Source organism: Myripristis murdjan, chromosome 1 (genome assembly GCF_902150065.1).
Source record: "Myripristis murdjan chromosome 1, fMyrMur1.1, whole genome shotgun sequence".
Taxonomy (NCBI): domain Eukaryota; kingdom Metazoa; phylum Chordata; class Actinopteri; order Holocentriformes; family Holocentridae; genus Myripristis; species Myripristis murdjan.
In genome coordinates this window covers 2,711,074-2,734,620 of record NC_043980.1, presented here as the reverse complement: position 1 = coordinate 2,734,620, position 23,547 = coordinate 2,711,074, and the positions used below count along the sequence as shown (strand labels likewise).

The 23,547-nt window shown below is 42.1% G+C and overlaps 1 protein-coding gene across 1 annotated transcript; it reads right to left on the bottom strand.

Annotated features, from left to right (window-relative positions):
* Nucleotides 1–14,659: 14,659 nt before the first annotated feature.
* LOC115375335 (NLR family CARD domain-containing protein 3-like) lies at nucleotides 14,660–21,328 on the bottom strand. The gene is made up of 11 exons (XM_030075083.1): nucleotides 21,320–21,328; nucleotides 21,103–21,216; nucleotides 19,979–20,092; nucleotides 19,650–19,728; nucleotides 19,155–19,383; nucleotides 16,959–18,759; nucleotides 16,685–16,858; nucleotides 16,286–16,459; nucleotides 15,958–16,131; nucleotides 15,740–15,786; nucleotides 14,660–15,215 (listed from the first exon to the last, which is right to left on the bottom strand). Exons 2-11 carry the CDS (start codon nucleotides 21,150–21,152, stop codon nucleotides 14,689–14,691), a joined length of 3,369 nt encoding a protein of 1,122 aa, XP_029930943.1. The 5' UTR covers nucleotides 21,153–21,216; nucleotides 21,320–21,328; the 3' UTR covers nucleotides 14,660–14,688.
* Between the last annotated feature and the right edge of the window lie 2,219 nt (nucleotides 21,329–23,547).

The following is a 23,547-nucleotide window of genomic DNA, read 5'->3' as shown; positions in this document are numbered from 1 at the left end:
AAAATGTCCCTGGGTGTGATGTGTGTCCTCCTCAGTCTCAGTCTCCACCAGAGACCTGGGACTTTGAGCGTCTTCAGGATCTCAGCTCTTCTGAACTCTGCACTCTTCTGGACTCAGATCTCACTTGTTGTTCTTGGACTCTGTTGGAGTCCCGAGTGCTCCCATCACCACCAGGACTCTTTGGCCTTCACTTCCCACATCTTCTCCAGCTCCTCTTCCACTCCCTGGTTCTTCTCCAGCTTCTCATATTCCTTCTTCTTCACGTTGTCCTCACCTGATTTCATTTGGTTTGAGCTGACTAACCTGAACCTCCAGGCTACACCCTCCTCCTTCCAGCATCTTCCCAGAGGTCAGCAGGTCTCACTGTTGGTGAAGATCATAAAAACACCTCCACTTTGTCTCCTTATCCCATCTCTCCTGCTGCTGTTTCTTCATTTGATATTCAATTCAATTCAATTCAATTTATTTAGCAGACTCAGGTCCATAAATACACACATAAAACAGGACAGATATAGATTATACAAATGAATATTTTTTTATTTTTACGTTACTCATATACATTTTTAGATCAGAGCAGTCCTGATTTAACGCCTCCTTCACTGATTCATCTGGATAATAGAAATTTAATTGATGAAAATGAACTGATTATTAACGTGAACATTCTGAACACTGAACATTTTGAATATTCTGAACATTTTGAACGTATGTATTTTGTTTTCTTTTAATGGGTTACCTGTGAAGGATATCTGTTTAATGAAAAAAGTCAGAATAAGAAAGAAAGAAAGAAAGAAAGAAAGAGAGTTAAATCAAAAGAAAGAAACAGATACAAATTAGGACTAAATAGCTGGAAATTAGATTAAACAATCAAAACCAAATAACTTATTAATAAGAGCATAGGAGACCTGTCTTACATCTAATATCCAATATATATATATATATATATATATATATATATATTATAATAAATAAATAACCTGTAAACACATCAATAAGATATAACTCTTCAACTTAAGAGAAGGTATCAGAAAGAATGTTCAAGAATATTGATTGTATATATTTATTGTACATATTTTATTTCATTTATTTTTTCCATATTTATTGATCTATATAATATTTATTCTTCTTCAGTAAAATGCAGGATCATTTTATTTGGGAAAAAAAAAAAACCCTGTCTCTAGTCTTGTTATTTCTAGTTTATTTCACCACTCTCCTCAAGCCTAGACACTGGCCCAGTAGCTGCATAATTGTGTTGTTGACACAAACACAGCGGCTGATTGATGACAACAAGCTTTCCATGACAGGATGTGTGCTGTCTTCCTGTCAGCACCATGTCACATATACAGAGTGGACGTAACACTCAGAGCAGCCGCCCTTTACATTAAACCCACTGAGCAGCTTCATCTACAGAGGACTTGACCTCTGGCACAATCTGGCGCAGAAAAAAATTAACTTTGAACTGTTCCTGTTTACAATCTACCTGACACAGAGGGAGCAGCACGGCCCGTTCAAAGCAGCACCAGGCTCTGCTTTCACTTTCACATTCTGTTTATGGAGCATGAGCGCCACCAAGTAGACAGGAATGGAAGTTCTCTGGATCCTTTTCATCGATCCAGAAAATATCAAAGTGAACACCAGGCTTCTGAAGTTTTAGAAATGGCTTTGAAATCTCATTCCAGAGCGTCTTGTCCTCCATGTCAGTATTGTAAACAATCAATAAATATTCCACATGATTCACAGACCATTTGAATCTTGATTGACTGATTGATTGATCAAATATTCTTTATTAATCCCAATGGAAATTCAGGTGGTGGTCATCAGCTGCTCACATTCACACCAACTTTAATAACAGGCACCAATAAACAACATCAGCAATAAAGACTCAATAAGAACATTATGTAAACATGAATAGATACTAAAAAAAAAATGTAACTAAAAAATAAAGTGTGTAATTAGAGTGTAATTAGACTCCTACCCTCCCTCAACATATGGTTACCAGCCCATATCAGCCCACCTCCTCCTCCCCCCTCCCCTCCTGACCAAAGTGTTGTGGAACAGCTCTGTGAGGGCAACCTGCCACAACCTGCCACAGAGCCCTTTTCCACTAGTACCTACTCAGCTCGACTCGGCTCGACTCTCACTCGGTTTGAGAGCTTTTCCATTAGGTGGTAGTACCTGGTAGCAGGTCCCATTTTAGGACCTACTCAGCTGGGGTTCCAAGCGAGCTGAGTCGAGCAGGGAGTGACGAGAGCGACTCCTGCACGAAAACCAAATGTACCCCTCTGTTTAATGATGGCAATAATAGAATCAGCACACAATGCAAACAAACACATGCAGTCCTTAGCATAAGTAATTAATACAGGAACATTCACACTCTCCGACACACACACACACACACACACACACGCACGCACACACACATACATTCTCATCTAATAGAAAAGACCAAAACACTGTTCAAATGTATCTCAGTTGCAGAAAAAAAGTATTGATCTCTTGTAATCAAACTGAGGTTTCTATTTTTTTTTTTTTTTTATAGAAAAATGCATTTATAAGTTATGATCAAATTGAGGTTTCTAGTTGTTTACAGAAAAATGTATTGACTAGTTGTGATCAAACTGAGGTTTCTATTTTTTTTTTTTTTTTTTTTTTTTACAGAAAAATAACTGAGGTTTCTAATTGTTGGGAGAAAAATGTATCGATCACTTGTGATAAAAGTGAGGTTTCAAATTGTTTACAGAAAAAAAATGTGTTGATGAGTTGTGATTAAATGGAGATTTCCAAGGTTGTAACTGCTGGACTTTATTCATTGTCATAGATTACAGTAATAAGTCAAAGACAATGATTTTCGTGAGGTCATTTGCAAATGTTTTACTATGAATGTTTACTTATTAAAGAAGTTAGTAAAATATATGTTTGACATTGTATATGAGTCCATTTTAATTAAAAAATGTTCATTCAGCAGTGGTGTAGAACTAAGTACATGAACTCATTTGCTGAACTCCAAGCAGATTGTTGTACTTGTACTTTACATGAGTATTTCCCCCTCAAGCTACTTTATCAACTTTTATACTACAATTCAGAAAAAAAAAATTATCACACACACACACACACACACACACACACACACACACACACACACAGCTTTTATTGCATTATGACTTGCTTTTTTTTAATGTAATACATTTTGCTGATATTATTTTATTGTAATATTGGGACTTTTACTTGTTATGGAGAACTTTTACAGCATATTGCTATTTTTACTAAAATCACATCAGTCATTCACTAATCATGTTACAGCAACTGTTTTAACCCCCTAACTTCCCATAGCTTTTGTATTTGGCTTTAAAGTGGACCTCAGGAGGAGGTTGAATACAGTCTTCAGCAATGGACAGTATGAGAAAGATAATGTGTTTTGAGCATTACAATATGGACACATATTCTAGTAGTAACCCACGATGATAGTATTAAACTGAAAATAAGCATGATATGCTCACAGAAAAAGTAAGTTTTATTTCCTGTACAGCATATACTTGACAGTACAACAAATCTCAGCTAAGTCTAATTAGGTTACCTTTATTGTTACTGAATAACTGCTTATTCGTGTCTTTAGTACATATTTGGATAGAATGTGAACAAGTAATGTGTTCAAAGAAAGTGTCCTTATGTACACAATATTTACACAGTATTTGTAAAGACAGAACTGCCAAGGGTTCTGTAGGAGTAACATCACATTGTGCCAACCTCCTGTGAGGCCATGTCAGACAGTCTTTACATGGCAATACAAAAACAAGGAGAACATAGCAAAACATTTAAAAATTTAGTATCTCAGTCCTTAATAGTGAATACAGTTCTGTGCCACTGTATGCATCCACAGCACCATGGACAGCGTGGGGTGCTGTTTCAGCACCATGGACAGCGCATAGTAGGGCTGCACGATTATGGCCAAAATGATAATCACGATTATTTTGATCAATATTGTAATCACGATTATTCATCACAATTATTCATCATGTTAGGGAAAGCATCTGTATTTTTATTGCACTACTTTTAAACAAACAATATATGAACAGTTTTCAGTGCAAAATGAAAAATTAAATAAAATAAATGCTTAATAATAAAAAAATAAAATTATTTGACTAGTGTGATCGCTCCGTTCCCTGCTTGAATACAGTACACTTCCCCCACTCTGGCACGGTTGGAGGGGATGTGGTGTGCTCCAGCACGGTACGGGCGTTCATGCACGAGCACATGCACGGTCACGCACGCAGCGCGCGAACGTGGATACAACGTAAATCATGCAACTTTCCTCCTGCCTCCGCAAAATCGTTTAATGCGCGCAGCGATTACTGGCGAATGGCCGCGTCGCGCAATCAATAATCAACCATGTTGTCTGTGTCGCTGTCCATGGTGCTGCTGCAACCGCGTATAAACAAAAGTTGATTTATGATGAAAGGTATATATGGCAGTCTGTGTGCGCCGCGGTGCCGGCCGGTGTGCGCGGCAGCCAGCTGACATGCCGCTCCGGCTGTCAGTTGGACCTTTCTGAAGGAGGAAGTTACCTCCGAAACTGTCAAGGTAAATAAACATCTCTTAACCTGTCTGATTAAAAGAAACAAAAATGTCTTTTAGTTAAAAGGAAGACATAATTAATGTATTTGAACTATATTGATTTATGATGACGTCGGACCATGCCTGTTGTCCTGTTTCAACGTGATGATGTGTATACCGGGGGCAATCGCGCTAAGGCGCGTTTGGGCTTTAGGTAATGTGAGTGCAGGCCAGCCAGGGACTGGGGAGAGAGGGGCATTTTTGCTTTAGTACGATACGCAGCAAATGGCCCTATGTGAGCAGGCCCTGAGGAGCCTCTCTGACGGGGAACTTGTTGCAGGAACTGCAGTAGCCTACCTTCTTCTCCCGACATGACTCGCTCTCATCAGTCCACCAAGTAACTTGAGGCTGCTGTTGCAGGGTGCGCTCGCTTGTTATTTAGGCAGCTTAATGAAGCCCTAACCATGCGTTCGCCCCCTGGTGGTTGGCTGACTACTGGCTGAGAAAGTTCTTGATTAGATATGCAGCAGAGCCTGCATTTTAAATGTAAATATCGCCGATGATCAGGCTCATTTAATCGTGGCAGCCAAAATCGTGATCACGATTAAAATTCGATTAATTGTGCAGCCCTAGCGCATAGTGTTGTTTCAGCACCACAGACTGTGCTGATTACTGTTTCGGCACTGTTGACAGCACGGGTGGTTGTTTCAGCACCGTGGACAGTGCTGAGTGATGTTTCAGCACCGTGGACAGCGCCGAGTATTGTTTCAGCACCGTGGACAGCGCTGATTGTTGGCCGTCACTTCATCCTGGCACTAGGCCTTGGCTGTGATATTTCAGACAATTGACACTATGTGGCCATTATTGGGCAGTTTGGGGTTGTTGCAATGTACTTGACACAACTGCTGCAAGTAGTGGGCTGCTACATGAAAATCTGGAAGGCTTCAATGGTCCACTGTGATGAAGAAAAACAAGTTTGTGTGTGTGTGTGTAATATTTCACCAGCAGCAACATCAGGTGAAGCGTTGGGGCAGGGAGCAGCGTTTACCTCGCACTCTGGACAAAGACACTGTCCTGAGGGTGTCAGCTGTGTGTGTGTGTGTGAGTGAGTGCGTGCATGCGTGCGTGCGTGTGTGTGTAAGTGTAGGACCATGTAATGAGAAGTGAATTCTCTCTCCTTAACCCTTATAAGAATGTGAGGATCACATTTCTGAAAATTCTGAGTCTGACACTGAGTTTGAAGAGGAGGATGAGCATCAGCCAACTCAGAAGCGTAAAAGAGCCTCTGGACCAGCCCTTCAGAAAACCAGGACGATGTGAGCAGCCAGGACCAGCCCATGAGCAACCAGGCCCAGGACCAGCCCACGAGCAACCAGGCCCAGGACCAGCCCATGAGAGGCCAGGATCAGCCCGTCAGCCGCCTCCCAAACGCAAGCGTACCTCAGGACCAGCAGGCCAGCAGCCAGCCCCAGGGCCAGCTGGTGAGCAGCTTGCAAATGACAACATATGGATGTCAAGAAATGGCAGAATTGAATGGTCTTCATTTTCAAGAAATGAACCGCCCCGCATAGCTGCCAATGTGACGAGTGTTAGTAAAGATCTTTATCTTTTCATTATTCTAGATTGTGGCCAGTAACAAAAAGAAGCGCTGTGATGTGTGTGGACCCAAGATGGACAGAAAAACACTCTACATGCACCCAGTGCAAGAAGTACATTTGCAATACACACATAGTGAAACTCTGCACCTATTGTATGGCATAGTCTGGTATGAAATGGCCATGTTCAATTGGGCTAATGTGTTGTTCAGACAGATTTTATGTGTAAATGTTAGGTTACATTTCTAATGAAATTCAAATAAAACACTAGTTATGAAAAAAACTGCCTTCATTTGTACATTTGCTGATTATTTTCTAGTTATGCCTGTTTTATGATAGATTTTCTTATTTTGTTGCATTTTAATAAAAAAAAAAAAAAACGAGTGTTATTTTTATTCATAAATGTGATTTTAATAAGGTAAAGGGAACAAATTTAACATATGTATTGTTTATATTACTTGCAATTGGGATGAAGTAAAAATCTGCTGAGTATTTTAACAAAAAAAGGTTTGATTCTGTTGAATTAAAAGCCACAAAATGCAATGGGTCCACCAGACCCAGCAGGACTCCCTGTGTAACAAAAAAACGAATACCATATAAGGGTTAAGGAGAGCGCAACTATTGTTCATTTATTTATCTCCAAATCTAACGTTAGTTATTTTAGAGACTCCTACAAAGCTCACATTATAACTCAAACCTTGTTCAACACTGTACCTGGATGAGGCTGAGGAAGCAGAACTGTACCAGGTTGTTGTCCAGGGACTCCACTGTGAAAAGCCCATAATCTCTGAGGGTTTGGAAAATGTCCATCCAAAACTGTACAGTCTTTTTACGTAGGATTCCCCCCCATTCCACCACGACTCTATCCGCTGACTGGCCGTGCTGCATCCGTAGATGAAATGTCCTTCTCCTGCATGATGGTCCGTGTGATTTCTCTGCAGAAACATCTGCATTTCCCTGATATGCCCGTTTTCCGTTCCTGGGTCAGCTCTCAACCGCTGTGGACACCCTCCAATGCGCGCCACAGTGTTTATGAAGTAGTCAGCAATTACCTTGGGATTACTGTTCTTTGTATATGCCTCCATCCACATTATGTGCTGACTGAACCCATCGGTGCAGCCATTAATAGCAATGCCATAGGGCTTTAGTTTATGAGTCCACAAGCCATAAGGCGTTGAGGCCCCTGTACGTGTACTTCCGACGTCGGAGATGCTCACCGGAGCTCCACTCCCTCTGTATCCAAAATCTTGATCACCAGTCTGATTGTTTCTTGAGAAACCACAAAACCCCTTTGAATAGCCCGCTGATGCATCCAACGATAACCTTGCAGACGACCGGTGCCAGCCATTTCCTCCTCCACAAAAGAGGTGATTTCCTCTATGTCTGTGTGGTTCTTTCGTCGGAATAGACGCAGTTTCTTGCATATTCTTTTTAAATTCCTGATACTGATGATAATGTTGTGCTGATGTGATGAAGTATTTCCTTTTTTTTCTCCAAATATATCAACTTTTTTCTCAAAAAATACGACTTTATTCTCGTAATATTACGACTTTAATCTCAAAGTTATTTTTGGCTTTGAACATCCTTGAATCGTTGAATTTTAACGGTTTTGACTGATGAAACAGTAAATGTGTGTGTGATCCCTATGACCTGCTCTGTTAATGACCCTGACTGCTCTTTCTTGGAGAATGAATAGAGATTGTAGAGAACTCTTGAAATTGTTACCCCAGACCTCAGCACAGTAGGTTAGGAATGGTGAAACTAGAGAACAGTACAGAATGTTAAGTGAGTTTTTATCCAGAACCTGTTTTGCTTTATTTAACACTGCAATTGTTTTTGAGACTTTGGACTGTAAATGTTTGAGGTTTCCAATTAAGATTTTCATCAGTTGTTACCCCAAGAAATTTGGTGTAAACAGGAATTTTACGGATGTTGCTCTGCACTGTACACATACAGAGGGGGAAGCTTGTCCCTGTTTCAGTCTAAACAACAGTCAGAAACGGTGGTGCTGCCACCTGCTGGCTAACATGCCCCACAACACTCTACACCACATTCACAGACAAACAGAGCTACTTGACAGTAAACACATGAAAATAATAAACTGAAAATAAAAATAAAATGATTACTGAACTTGAACTTAACTGAAATGCATAAAAATTAAACAGACCTCTATTTATACATCCCACACACACACCTTTCAGCATGCACAGCACATGTGAACTTCTTTCTGTTCACATGCATGTGAGAGTTTTATTGGACTTGGTCTGTCGTTGGTTCCCAGCTGGTGTGATGGACACAGTCTTGAACCCACGGCCTGAGCTCCGTCCACCTGTCAGTGACTCGTTCGGCCAATTAGACATGAGGATGAGAATGTGGGACATCAAACAAAGGATGCTTTGACAAATCAGAAAAAGAGAACATGACATGCAGTGATGTTGCAGCAACTGCACATCAGTGACGAGCACAAAACCCGATTTGGAGTTCGCTTTTCTGGCTTGTATAGCCATCTCTGAACTGTTGTTTCTCAAACTGTTTGGCCTGTTCTTCATGTATGTGTGCTGGTTTCATAAAGGAAATGTCGTGTGTGTTGTGTGCCACAGTGTGCAGTTTGTGGGAGGATGTGGTTTAGTGACGTCACAGCTGTAATGCAGACTTTCCACTCAGAGACAACAACAGAGGATCTGGGCTGAACTTCACAAATGTGTGAGGACCATTTATCCGGATCACTTTAACCCCTCCTGGTGTTGACAGAAGACAAATCCCCAAATCACACATCACATCCCTCCACATCACATTTACTGAGCAGAATGGAGAAAACACAAATGAATGCTTAAACTTCCCTGAAGCTTCATCAGAGCATCATAACCCATAGCAGTCAGCTGTGTGAGGTTATAAGGGTACAAAAGTCAAAGGTCAACAGAGTACAAGAAAGGAAAGATCACGACAGGAAACTAAACTGTCTGACAGCGTCTCCACATTTATCAGTCAGTTAAATTCCAAAACTTTTCCATAATTACAGACTGAATTTTCCTGAGTGGACATGGGGACTAACGAGCGAAGCACCAGGAAGTCACGATGAGAGATTTGTCTCCTAGCAACCGCCTAGTTTCTGAAGTCTGACTGGCCGGTCGTTCAAAATATCTGAACTGCTCTCCCTCCTCAGGTTGTAGATCCATTGAAGATGTGAAGATGACCATTATTAAAAAAAAATAAAAATAAAAATAAAAAACTTCCATGACTTTCCAGTTTCCAGGTCTGGAAAACACACTTTCAAATTCCATGACTTGCCCTGGATTTCCATGACAGCAGAAACTCTCAGAGTGAAAGGTTTCTCTTGGAGAGAAGGTCCGGTCCAGCTCCGTGAAACCATCTGACAGTTTAATGCTGTTTGCTTCTCAGAAGAAAACTCCAAACTCAACAACATGACAACACACACATCATCATCATCAGGAAGGTTAGGAGTTTCTTTCTTTTAGTGTAGCTTCATAAAGATTGCTCATTTTTCCAAGTCTTTTTTTTTTTCTATTTGCACCCACAAGACTTTGAGTAGATTCATAGTTGACTACATTTAACATCGACATCGTCGATTTATTAGATGCACAGTTGATACATGAGCTTCAGAAAATGCTATAAAATGCTTGTGAAAAGTTGCATGAGACTGATGTTAACAGGTCCCTTTACAGCTCCTTCCTTTTACCTTCATTTGACACATTTACTAATAATTATTCCTCAATTATCCCTGAAATGCCACTCAAAATATAAAAAACACAACTTGCGCCTTCAATGGACGATAATATGTTCAGTTCACTGTAAAACATTTGACTTCTCTGTGAAATGCTAAATTAAGAGATTATCAAAAAAAAAAAAAAAGCCTTGATTGGCCCTTAAATTAAAATGAAGACAGAGATTCTCCTGAAATGTTCCTTCATTTTGTCTTCAGGTCAAATGAAGGGAACTAGTCTGGAACCAAAGGGCTGATTAAGGAGTGTGGAGAGTTTTTACAGTTTTTTTCGATTGCTAAAACACGTTTTTCAAAACTGTACGTTTTTTTCAAAACTGCACACACAAAACTCCAAACATCACACACAAATTGCTAAACCCTGGCATCCCTTTGCAAAACAACTCTTTGCCATCAAATCTCTTAACATGTTCACAAAATGGAACTCGTGTTTTCATTTGGTAAACACAGCCATATTTTCACATGACACACACATACCATTCATTGAATAAACACAACTAAGCTTTTGGCTGAACACTACCAACAGTAGCGGTTTTAGGCACGGGCGAAGCGGGCAGCCGCCCGGGGCGGCATATTTTCATGTCACGTGGGGGGCGGCATGAGCGCAAAAAAAAAAAAAAAAATCATCCTCGCTGCAAAGCAGTTTTCTATTACCGTATTCATCTGAATATAAGACAATATTTTTTCCATTGAAAATGCCCTGAAAATACGCCCTCGTCTAATATTGGGGTCTAAGCAAATACACATGTATTGTGCTTGCATATAAACCAGTAGGTAGGCTCGCCTGATGCCGCAATTACCGGCGAATGGCCGCATTGCGCAGTCAATAATCAACCATGTTGTCTGTGTCACTGTCCGTTGTGCTGCTGCAGCCGCGTATGAACAAAAGTTGATTTATAATGAGAGGATGGCAGTATGTGTGTGCCGCTCACCTGTCACATCCGGCAGACCTGACCGGGTGGGCGCGGCACCTGTAAGCATCAAGCCGGTGCCGCGGCCGGCCCGCCTGATGCTGACCGGTGGCTTTTTTTTTTTTTTTTATACAAACAAGATTTTGTCCATATAAAAAGTATTTTTCCAAAAAAGGTATTTGTGCAGGTGTTGGCGCCCCTGCTCTGGGAGGGGCGCGTGTAGCCGCCAGAGGGGCACCGGTAGCGGCCGTTATCGCTTGGAAGTTCTCGCTGGCTAGAACGGAAGGGCGCAAGGCAGTAATTTCGCCCAGGGCGGCAACATGGGCAGAACCGCCACTGACTACCAAGCATGTACAGAACACTGAAGAGCAAAATTGAAAACACAATTATAGAAATGGAACACAATGAATCAATGACAATGCCCACTTCTCTCATAGACAAACATAAACAAACATAAAACATCACACAAATTTTCAGACAAAACATTTTATTTTTAAACGTTAAGTAAGTAAGTAAGTAAAAAGTAAGTAAAATTTTATTTATATAGCGCTCTTCACAGTACGAATACACAGAGTGCTTTACAATAAAAACAGATAAAACGAGACAGTCAGGTGACCGTCGACAACAACAACTTTTTTCAAACGTTGCTTTCTTGGAATCATTTTTCTTTACTTAAATGTTTTGAAATAATACAGTTTTTTTTTAAATTGCTAAAACCCATTTCACAAAACTTTCCTCCATTTTCTCAAAACTCTAAACACAACACACTTTTCTAAAGCTACATACACAAAACCACACCTTCTCTTTTCAAAACTCAAACTTTCACACCAAAACAGCTGCTCAAAGCCTGCAAAAATTTAAACACTATACACATCATTACACTCTACAACAAAACAACTGGAAACACAATGTTCAGTGTGTGAGAATGTTTTTTTTTACTTTTTTTCACAACTGCCAAAACACATTTTGAGAAACCTTACAGTATCTGTTCTCAAAATATATTACTGTAGATATTGGGCATTCATAGATTTGTGTGTTTCATATGAACAGTATGTAAATCTACAGAAAATACAGTATGTACACTACTGTACTGTATCACAACTTAATGCAAACACTACAGAGGATCCATTACACACAACAATACTCATTGAAAACACAATGTTCAGGGTGTGAAGTTTTTTTTTTTATTTATGGAACTATACCACACTCACACACCACAATCATTGTGCGCCATCACATCGTTGAGCTGGGTCGGGCCACAGGGCCTCATCTACATCGCAGGCAATATTTTCCCTCTATGATATATACCAACCTCCTCTATGGGGTTGAGGAAAGGTGAGTAGGGTGGCAGACAGACATTGAGGAATTGTTGGCTGATGTTGAACCACTCTCTAATCTGGTTACATGGATGTGTACTTACTTGCACATACTCGTAATGCAGGTCTTTGATACGATCAGAGTTGCACACAAAGGGTATCCTATAGGCAGTGGATAAAGTGGGATTTGACAGGAGGGGGGGCCCTAAACTTCCATGTTCCATGTTACTAGGCCTACTCCTACCTAAAAATCTACTGTAGTGACCAACACAGCAATACAGTACAGTACAGTACCTGTTGTGTTCTCTGAATGCCTGGATAGCCTAGTCTGGGCGGACTCTTAGTCCTGCCTCAGCCGTTGTCATGCCATGGACAATGACATGGTCAATGACTGTTGCTCTCATCTCATCTGTAATGACGGTGCAAGTTTGTCTTGCTCTCTCTCCTTGGCCTGCTCCTCTCCCTGCTCTGACTCGAACTCCTTCCTCTGCCTCTGCCTCTGCCTCTGTCCATTGTGGTGTACGTTTGGAGCCTTCAGCAAACTGTGCACTCTGAACTGGCTTTTTATAGGTGTGGTCACATCATTTGCAACAACTGTCTTCAATTTTGAGTTGTTATGTTCAATGAATGAAGCCAGGTATGTTCATTGTGTTCAAATTTTGCTGACAGTGGCAAGCATTTTGCATCACATGAGCTTTAATTTGAGAATTTGAGCAGAGTTTTTTTGCAACTTGTGTTTTAGCAATACAAAATATGTTCAGATTTATGAGAAAAGGAGGACTGCGTTTTGTGAATTGTGTCTTCATGTGAAATGTGTTTATGGTTTTGGCAAATGGGGGCTAGTTTTGTTAAATGTGTCTAGAGAACTGATCATTTGGTTTAGAGAATTGGGTTTTGTGTTTTAGCAATTTTAAAAAAACTGTAATAATACTTAATAACAAAATGTAGGAAACAAAGAATAAAGGGACCCAAAACAATGTGACTGCGACCCACAAATACGTACCAAAACACTGTTTAGGAAACAGTGCTGTAGTCTATTGAATGCAGTATTACAATACACACGGACAATAGATTTCGTACCTGTTCTCCATCCTGAACGCACTAATGATGGTCGACACTGTGAAGCGGCTGAGGTTTGGCTGGACCCTCTGGCCAGCCTCTCTCATGCTCAGCCCATTGTTGAGCACATGGTCCAATACAGTAGCACGAATCTCATTGGAGATTCAGATTCTCCTTCTTCTTTCTCTTGCTTCTCCTTGTTGTCCTCCTCCCCCTCCTCCTCCTCTTCCTCTTCCCCCTCCTCCTCCTCTTCCTCCTCTTCCTATTCCTCCTCGTCCTCCTCCTCCTCCTCCTCTTCCTCCTTTTCCTATTCCTCCTCATCCTCTTCCACCTCTTCCTCCTCCTCCTCTTCCTATTCCTCCTTGTCCTCCTCCTCCTCTTCCGCCTCTTCCACCTCTTCCTCCTCTTCCTATTCCTCCTCGTCCTCCTCCTCCTCTCATTCGTACCCCTCTCCTTCTCTTACTGTTGTCTCTGTTCTCCATTGCTCATCAAACAAAACAGAGGGTCAAGCCTCCTTTTATGCTGCAGTCCTTGATTGCAAATTGCTCGCCAGACCCAAAAGTTTAGAGATTTGAATATTTGTGTGTTGTCGATTGATGCTTTGAGATTTTATGTGAGAAGTGTGTGCAAACCTGAAAAATTGTGTGTTGTGTTTTGACAACAAGGTGATGTGAAATTGACATCAGAGTGTAAAGAAGGAAAGTCAGAGTTCTAATATGATAAGGAAATCTAAAGTAATAACAAATTGAGCCAAGCGATTGGGGACAGAAGTAAAGGTTGTGAAAATTGTGCCTAATTTTTGCTTTTTGTGTTTTAGCAATCGAAAAAAACTGTAAGGCAAAACCTAAAGACGTTTTGAAGGGTTTGTGGTTCATAGTGTGTTGCAAATGTTGATCTGAGAAGTCTGCAGGCATTTTTCAAAACTTCTCCTCCAAGATCAAAGTGATCTGATTGAATTAAATCTGAAAATTGGGTTTTGCCACAACAGATTACAAAGTTTCGGAGCTGCAACATCTGGACTTGGATTTGGTAATCCAGTCCAACCTGTAATCAGGATTAAATGCTGCCTTTGGGTTTTTCAAAACTCACAGCAACATGAGAACAGAAGCAGCACAGCTGATTATCATCTGATTAATCAATACATACAAAATAATTGATCAGAGTATTAATTTGACATCAGTCGAGTCAAAAGAAAAGATGTACATCACCTTGATGAGTTAGAAAACTGTGTGAGTATAATTTGCAGTCAGCAGAAAAAATAGCTCTAACAGTGACTCAGCAATATTTCTTTATAATTTAATTCTTCTCTTGAGAATGTGAGTAACAGCGACTGACCCAATTTTCCCTCTGGGGTAAATAACATATTTCTTATTGTTCCTCGAGATTTTTCTGTTTGTAAATAGTACAATAAGTTTATACAAATGAATTTTAAAAGTTCCTCAGGTGTGAACTGTCATGTCAGCAGCTGTCTTTGATCAGCAGTGTGAGAGTTTCTCCACACAGGAGGCGACTCTCACTCCTCAGATCTCACACAGAGACACTGAGGAGTCAAACCAAACCCAGAACCCTGGGTACAGAGGTTCAGTGAAGGTGCTGCTGAAGGTGTGGAGGTGGATCAGTGTGTCAAAGGAGACGCTGTAGAAGGACAGAGAGCCAGCAGGCCAGTCCAGATACACTGCCACTCTATTAGAGGAGGAGGGGACAGGGATGACTGTGTCTCTGTTATTGTGTCTGGCAGTGAATCCTCCATCATAGCACATCAGACTCCAGGAGTTTTCATTCCATCCAAGCCCATAGTCATAACTGCCTCCTCTCCTGCTGATTCCTCTGTAAGTCAGTCCTATATAAACCCCTCCTTCCCTCTCAACCTCCCAGTAACAGCAACCAGTCAGACCATCTCTACACAGGATCTGTGGCCAGTGTTCAAACCTCTCTGGGTGATCAGGATATGGCTTCTTCTGTCTCACTGCTGTCACCTTCCTGTTGTCCTCAGACAGGACAAGTCTTCTGTTTGCTGTGTTTGTGTCCAGTTTGAGTTCACAGGAATCTGATGGAGAGAACAAGACACAACAGACCTGCTGTGGTTATTATCTGCTGATTTATTAACAGTTTGATTATTGATTTGTTAACACTTTGATGAAGACACGTTGTGTCAGCTGTCCTCTTCATTCATAGCAGGATCTGAATGAATGGACGTCACAAACTGCTGTGGAAATTCACTTTACATCTGGAAGAGCCATTTATACACAAACTTAACGACACATACACCTCATATAATTCTTTATAGGTGTGAATATTGCTCTACTAGTATTATTTTCAAGTTAAATTCACTTTGTGGAAACTACACACACAAAATGCTTCCGGAATTAATCTAAACTCTTAAAAAACGTTGCAGTGCGTCATTTTTTGTATTTTTATTTTGGAATTATATGACACTTTTCTCATTTCTAGCACATTGAACTGTTGGTTCAGCAGGTAAAAGCAGCTCAGAACAAACAGCAGAAACTGCAGCTGCACCATTTAAACAGCTGAAGGTTTTGTGTTGATGAATCAAACTAAATCCACACTTACACTTCCTCAGGCCTGGTTTCAACCACTGCTCCCCACCATGGTCCACCCTGGAGGAAGAAACAGAGTCAGAGCAGCAGATTCTCTTTGAGGATGGAAACATGGGCAGTAAATAACCTTCCCTATGAAGGATTTAGCAGACCACGTCACTCATATCCACCATTCAACATGAAACAATACTCCTCAGGCCTCTAGAAGACATTGTGTGTGTCTCTCCATACCTGAGAGCCTCCAGTCTCCAGGTTGGATCCTCCAGTCCAGCAGAGAGCAGCTTCACTCCTGAGTCTCCTGGATGATTGAAGCTCAGGTCCAGCTCTCTCAGATGGGAGGGGTTGGAGCTCAGAGCTGAGGCCAGAGAAGCACAGCCTTTCTGTGTGAGCAGACAGCCTGACAGCCTGCACACCATCACAAACACAATCAGTCCACCACATCATCTGCTTTGTGTTTTCACAAAAACCTGCACAGCTTAGGAATGTGTTCAGTGACATGAAGCTGCATGGAAATCAGGACTGAACTGGTCATGTGTTGAGCAGGTTGAGGAATCCTGACCTGAGAGCCTCCAGTCTGCAGTGTGGACTCTCCAGTCCAGCAGAGAGATGCTTCACTCCTGAATCCTGCAGATCGTTGTTACTCAGGTCCAGCTCTCTCAGACTAGAGGACTGGGAGCTGAGAACTGAGGCCAGAGCTGCACAGCTTCTCTCTGACAGATTACAGCCACTTAGACTGAGGAAAGATATATGGACATAGAAATGTTACTCTCTAGTACCTAATGTGATTCATATATGAGCTCTTACAGTCAGTGTTTTGTGAGTCTGTGTGTAAAGTTGGGTGAGTACAAGACTAGCAAAATTTCATGATTTCCATTCTAGTGGGAATGAACATTAAAATGTCTTATAAATCCTGATGTTAAACTCACAAATTCACCTTTATATATTCAACAACACTGACCTGAGAGCCTCCAGTCTGCAGTGTGGACTCTCCAGTCCAGCAGAGAGATGCTTCACTCCTGAATCCTGAAGATCGTTGTGACTCAGGTCCAGCTCTCTCAGACTAGAGGACTGGGAGCTGAGAACTGAGGCCAGAGCTGCACAGCTTCTCTCTGACAGATTACAGCCACTCAGCCTGAGGAGGAATCAAAGATGAAAACAAATTTAAATCAATTTCTCTCGTATAGGAAATATAATGTTATGTATTCAATATGTCCAGTTTTCTATGAACCTACACAGATTTCCTGGAGGCTTTGACTACTGGCAGCAGCCTCAGAAGAGCCTCCTCTGAAGCAGAGTATTTCTTCAGGTCAAACACCTCCAGATCTTCTTCTGATGACAGTAAGAGGAAGACCAGAGCTGACCACTGAGCAGGAGACAGTTTGTCTGTGGAGAGACGTCCTGATCTCAGGTACTGTTGGATCTCCTCCACTAGAGAATGGTCATTCAGCTCATTCAGACAGTGGAACAGGTTGATGCTCCTCTCTGGAGAGGGATTCTCCCTGATCTTCTTCTTGATGTACTGAACTGTTTTCTGATTGGTCTGTGAGCTACTTCCTCTCTGTGTCATCAGGCCTCGTATGAGACTCTGATTGGTCGGCAGTGAAAGACCCAGGAGGAAGCGCAGGAACAAGTCCAGGTGTCCATTTGGACTCTGTAAGGCCTTGTCCACAGCACTCTGGAGGAGGAGTTTTAGTTCAGATGTCTTGTTGAACAGTGCAGACCAGCTGGAAGCTGATTGTTGGAACAGCAGATTGACTCCAGAGTTGATGAATGACAGAAAGACATAAAGAGCAGCCAGAAACTCCTGAAGGCTCAGATGGACGAAGCAGAAAACCTTGTCCTGGTACAGCCCACGCTCCTCTTTAAAGATCTGTGTGAACATTCCTGAGTACACTGAGGCTGCTCTGATATCAATGCCACACTCTACCAGGTCTGCTTCATAGAAGATCAGGTTGCCTTTCTCCAGCTGCACAAAAGCCAGTTTTCCCAGAGACAGGATCATCTTCCTGGTCTTTTTAGTCCAGACTGGATCTGTCTCAGCTCTCCCATGGTACTTGAGGTTCTGCACTTTGGACTGAACCAGCAGGAAGTGGATGTACATCTCAGTCAGGGTCTTGGGCAGGTCTTCTCCCTCACTGGTCTTCAACACGTCCTCCAGAACTGTAGCAGTGATCCAGCAGAAGACTGGGATGTGGCACATGATGTGGAGGCTTCGTGACGTCTTGATGTGGGAGATGATTCTGCTGGCCTGCTCCTCATCTCTGAATCTCTTCCTGAAGTATTCCTCCTTCTGTGGGTCAGTGAAGCCTCTCACCTCTGTCACCATGCCAACACACTCAGGAGGGATCTGATTGGCCGCTGCGGGTCGTGTGGTTATCCAGAGGCGAGCAGAGGGAAGCAGCTTCCCCTTGATGAGGTTTGTCAGCAGAACATCCACTGAGGTGGACTCTGTAACTTCAGTCAGGATCTGGTTGTTCTTGAAGTCCAGAGGAAGTCGACACTCATCCAGACCGTCAAAGATCAACACAACCTGGAACTGCTCAAACCTGCTGATTCCTGCTTCTTTGGTCTCAGTGAAGAAGTGATGAAGAAGTTCCACCAAGCTCAACTTTTTCCCTCTCAGCAGATTCAGCTCTCTGAAAGTGAATGGAAATGTGAAGTGGACATGCTGGTTGGCTTTGTGTTCAGCCCAGTCCAGAGTGAACTTCTGTGTTAAGACTGTTTTCCCAATGCCAGCCACTCCCTTTGTCATCACTGCTCTGATTGGTCCATCTCTTCCAGGTAAAGGTCTAAAGATGTCCTCACATGTGATTGGTGTTTCTGGTGTGTCTGGTTTCCTGGATGCTGTTTCAATCCATCTGACCTCATGTTCCTCATTGAGCTCTCCACTCCCTCCCTCTGTGATGTACAGCTCTGTGTAGATCTGATTCAGAAGTGTTGGGTTTCCTGCTTTAGCAATCCCCTCAAACACACACTCACACTTCTTCTTCAGGTTAGATCTGAGTTCACGTTGGCACGCTGCAGCGGCAGTTTCTGAATGAACAAACAACAAAAACATCAGTAAGTGAATGTCACATTAATGAGAGAAATGTGAATATTTGCTGGTAAATGTATCTGAGTTGTGGCTGCATGGCATCCATTTAGCTCATAGCTGCTGGTGGAAAAACCAGTCCTGACTGTCTGCAGCCAAATGTGAAAGGCAACATTTTCCATGCCAACTTTGTGTTCAGCATTTTACACAAATATGAACAAATCAACACTTTAACCAGGTTCTCCATGAGGATTGTGCTCATTTCCCTTCCAATCTGGGATTGCTGAGCTCTTGTTTTAGAAATGTCTGTATTTCCAGCAGAGGTTACAAATGCAAACATTCAGTTTTCCCATCATTCCTCCTTTCCATCCTGTTAAAGGAGTTAAAAGCCTCTTACTGCTCCACAGACGCTCAGCCAGCTCCTCCTGCTTCATTCTCCTCAGGAGGTGCAGTGTGATCTGCAGAAAAGCCTTTCTGCTGCTCCTCCTCTGCTCTTCCTCCTCACCGTCCAACACCTCCTCATCCTCCCTCTGCCTCTCTGAGCATTCTGGGTAATCTGGACTCAGAGACCTCTGGAGGTTTTTCAGCTCCTTCTTCACAAAAGTGTTGATGTTCTCCTCCAGCAGCTGCAACAGAAAAATCAAAGAATTCAAGTTCCATTTTCAAATTTGGACCCAAAACACAAAATCAGATCCAGGTTGAAGAGCCTGAAAGTCCAAAGTGCAGCATGGAGACGATTATGAGCTGAGCTGCTGCTCAGTTTGGACCTTGTTGTTCATTCTACAACAGTTAGTGCCAGTGGAGCAATCTGATTGGACAAGAGGCATTCCATGAGAGCTGATGTTCAGTAGAACAGCACTCGCTCTGGTGTCATATCGCTGCATTTACACACCAGAAATATGGAGGCCAGGTGTGTTTGATGCTCCTGGGCAGACTGACCACTGGGAACCTCTGAGCTCTGCTGCTGGACTCTGAGGAGGACACACACACACACACACACACACACACACACACACACACACACACACACACACAGAGACACACACACACACACACACGTGATTAAAGGTGTTGTGCTCTGTCAGGATGAATCCTGGCAGAAACACAAAATGAACTCCATGTTAGAAGCTGCTCTGATTATTGGATGTGATGTTTTGAAAGAGGAAACTCAGTCAACAGAGTCTGAGGGGCCGAACCGATTCTGGATCTTTAAATAATTACCCATCATCAGCAGAGGGCGGTGAGTCTTTGAAGACAATAAGTCGACCCATAGACCGGTCGCTCTTGAAGGACACACAGCTGGGTCCAGGGGAGTTTGGTCTCTCCTGCTGGATCCTGATAGAAACATCATGAACACAGCAGTGGCGTAAAAACTCATCAAATTCACACTTCAGGAAAAGTAAAGATACATCGTTCATCAACAACTCAGGTAAAAGTCAAAGTCACTCATTACAGTACTACTGAAGTAAAAATCCTAAACTATTTGGTAGGCAGTAGTACTAGGTAGTAATTTATTTTTCCAGGTGTCTTGCAGCAAAAGGTGGCCAGCCTGCATGGGCTGCCAGGACACTACAGAACATAACAGACAGCAGCAACAACATCATGAGAGCCAAAGAACAAATATGATCCACCTTCATTGGTGTTAAACAATGTCCAAAGCAAAAGTGAATAGCAGCTCCTCAGACATCACTGCTCTAAAACAGAGCTTTGCCACTTCTCAGCCACAGACTGTGCATTTCACTCTGAACACTTTTAAACATAAAGCGTCTCCATACACTGTTGATAAGCATCTCATTTTCCTCCTGTCCCAGGTAACACAGGTGACACTTTCTCTCCTCCTCTGGAAGTGAATGGAAGAGATCCCACATCTCAGCTGGGAACAGACACACCTCTGAGCTCTGCTCAGGTTAAGGCTCACCTCGTGCTCTGAATATCTCATGTTCAGTAGAATTAAATATTCCAAAATACAAGTAAAATAGTGCTTCATGAAGAAGAAATAAAATAAGAAAATTAAAAAAAAATCCTTCCTTGTCAGATTTATTCAGAATTCAAACTTGGTCACTTTTGCTTTTGGCAAATATTAAACTTTCATAATTCAAATTTTTAGCAAAATAAATTAAACATCTCAGTGACTGATATTTAAAAGAATGCTTATTGAATTTCAGAATCTTAAGCAAAACGGACAAGATGGAAATTTACACAATGGATATCACGCCTTCCTTCTGTCACCATATTCCTGTCTGGTCTCCTCTCTGTGTCACACTTTGGTTCAAATCGGCTGCACATAACTCTGTGAAGCTGATAACAGCAAACCATCTGTTTTATCAGCAGTTTGACATAATTACCCATCATCAGCAGAGGGCTGTGAGTCTTTGAAGACAATAAGTCGACCCATAGACCGGTCACTCCTGAAGGACACACAGCTGGGTCCAGGGGAGTCTGGTCTCTCCTGCTGGATCCTGATAGAAACATCATGAACACAGTGAAGGGATCTGTGTCTCTATGAACAACACTGTTTTACTTTCTTAGGAACACTAACATACTCAGATAATAATCAAGCACTTATTTTCAGAAGCAACATTATGAGATGGAGAACAGTCATGGACAGTCAGAGATCCTCATCTCACCTCTTAGCTTTGGTCTGGCTGTCATGTTCCCCAGACAGAGAGCTTTCAGAGGCAGGGAGCCCCTCCTCTCTCTCCTCACACACATCCATAGCCGAGCCGACACCTTGACACAAACACAGCGGCTGATTGATGACAACAAGCTTTCCATGACAGGATGTGTGCTGTCTTCCTGTCAGCACCATGTCACATATACAGAGTGGACGTAACACTCAGAGCAGCCGCCCTTTACATCAAACCCACTGAGCAGCTTCATCTACAGAGGACTTTGAATCCTCTGGGACTCTTCACACATGGACTGGAAACTACTGACCTTTACAAAGCTCTCATTTCAGCCTCTCAGCAACATTCACTGCATTTTTTGGTTTTTATTTTCTGCCGGGAATTTGGTGATAAGTTTAAATGTGTATTTATAATAGTTATAAGTCATTGTCTATTTGTTTTACTAATTGCTTTGCTATCTTCTCGTAATTATTTTGCTAATTTTCTGATGTTTTTTGTTTGTTTTTGTGAGAAAGAAATCAAGTTAATTTTCTCATGTTTCAAAGGGTCAGTATTGAATGGTAGATGATAGCAGTATAAAAAACTAAAAATACAATGGGTGAAATAATTGATAAACATGTTTTTCTCTCTTCGTGAGTCAACAGCAGAAAAGGGGAGCTTCAGTCAAGCTGATCGAGGCTGTCACACTTGGTGTTTCCTGCTTTTTTCACCAGTCAAATGAGTTCAGATTACAATCTACTCTGAACTGACTTTGAACACGGATAAAAAAAAAAAAAAAAAAAAAACACATTTTAAATACTTCAAAGTTGATTTTGTCATCAGTATCAGACATTAAAAGTGAACATGATGGCACAATGAATATTTCGATCTGTAAAACATATAAACAAGATGTTGACAGACCCTCCCGCCATCTTGTGCTCCCAGTCTGCTCTGCAGTCTTCCAGCTGTGAGACACAAACATCTGTACTGATCCCTGGTCGGGTCTTTACCTGCTGAATCACATCCACATCAAATCCAAGAGACTTTCCAGCTTCATGTGGAGAGGAAACCCAGAGAGAGAAGACGCCGCTGCTTCTCCTGTTGCTCAATCTCAACTTTCAGCACAGAGGGAGCAGCACGGCCCGTTCAAAGCAGCACCAGGCTCTGCTTTCACTTTCACATTCTGTTTATGGAGCTTGAGCGCCACCAGGTGGACACGTAAGGATTTTCTCTCAATCCTTTTCATCAGTCCAGAAAATATCAAAGTGAACAGCAGGCTTCTAAACTTTTAGAAATGGCTTTGAAATCTCATTCCAGAGCTTCTTGTCCAGTTTTGTAAACAGTCAATGAATATTTCGCATGAATCACAGACCATTTGAATCTTGATTGACTGATTGATTGATCAAATTTTTTTTATTAATCCCAAAGGAAATTCAGGTGTTGGTCGTCAGCTGCTCACATTCACACCAACTTTAAAAAACAGACACCATTAAAAGACATCAGTAATGAAGACACAATAAGAACATTATGAAAACATGAATAGATACTAAAAACAGAGTGTAATTAGACTCCTACCCTCCCTCAACATGTGGTTACCAGCCCATATCAGCCCACCTCCTCCTCCCCCCTCCCCTCCTGACCAAGGAGTTGTGTAACCTGATGGGGTACAAATGACTTCCTGAGTCTGTCTGTGGAACAGCTCTGTGAGGGCAACCTGCTGCTAAATGTCCCCCTCTGTTTAATGATGGCAGTAAGCAGAATCAGAATCAGTACTCTCCCTCTGTACTCGCCCTCCCCTAATACACACCACGATGGCAGTATCATCAGCTGATTTCTGCATATGACAGAACTCAGAGCTGTACTGGGAGTCTGTTGTGTACAGTGTGAAGAGGAGGGGAGATAGCACAGTCCCCTGTGGTGACCCCTGCTGCTGGTTACAGTGCTGGACTCAGTGCCTCCAAGCCTGACAACCTGTGGTCTGTTGGGAGGTAGTCAGTGGTCCAAGTCACAAGATGTGGGTCAACTGTCATGGTGCTCAACTTTTCATGTAATAGATAATCTTGAAAAGTCAAAAAAGAGAATCCTCACAGTGCAGCTTCTTTCATCAAAGTAGGAGAGGGTCTGGTGGAGGAGGTAGAGGACAGCGTCTTCGACTCCTATCCTCTCTCTATACGAGAACTGGAG

Bases quoted from the DNA above. Each gene is read 5' to 3' on its own strand.
- LOC115375335 (XM_030075083.1), bottom strand. From the start codon at position 21,152: ATGGGTCGACTTATTGTCTTCAAAGACTCACAGCCCTCTGCTGATGAT. The intron at 19,384-19,649 runs GTGTGTAAATGC...TTTCTGTTGCAG, and splicing joins ACCTGGCCTCCATATTTCTG to CTGCTGGAGGAGAACATCAA. The intron at 16,460-16,684 runs GTCAGTGTTGTT...ATCTTTCCTCAG, and splicing joins TGCAGACTGGAGGCTCTCAG to TCTAAGTGGCTGTAATCTGT.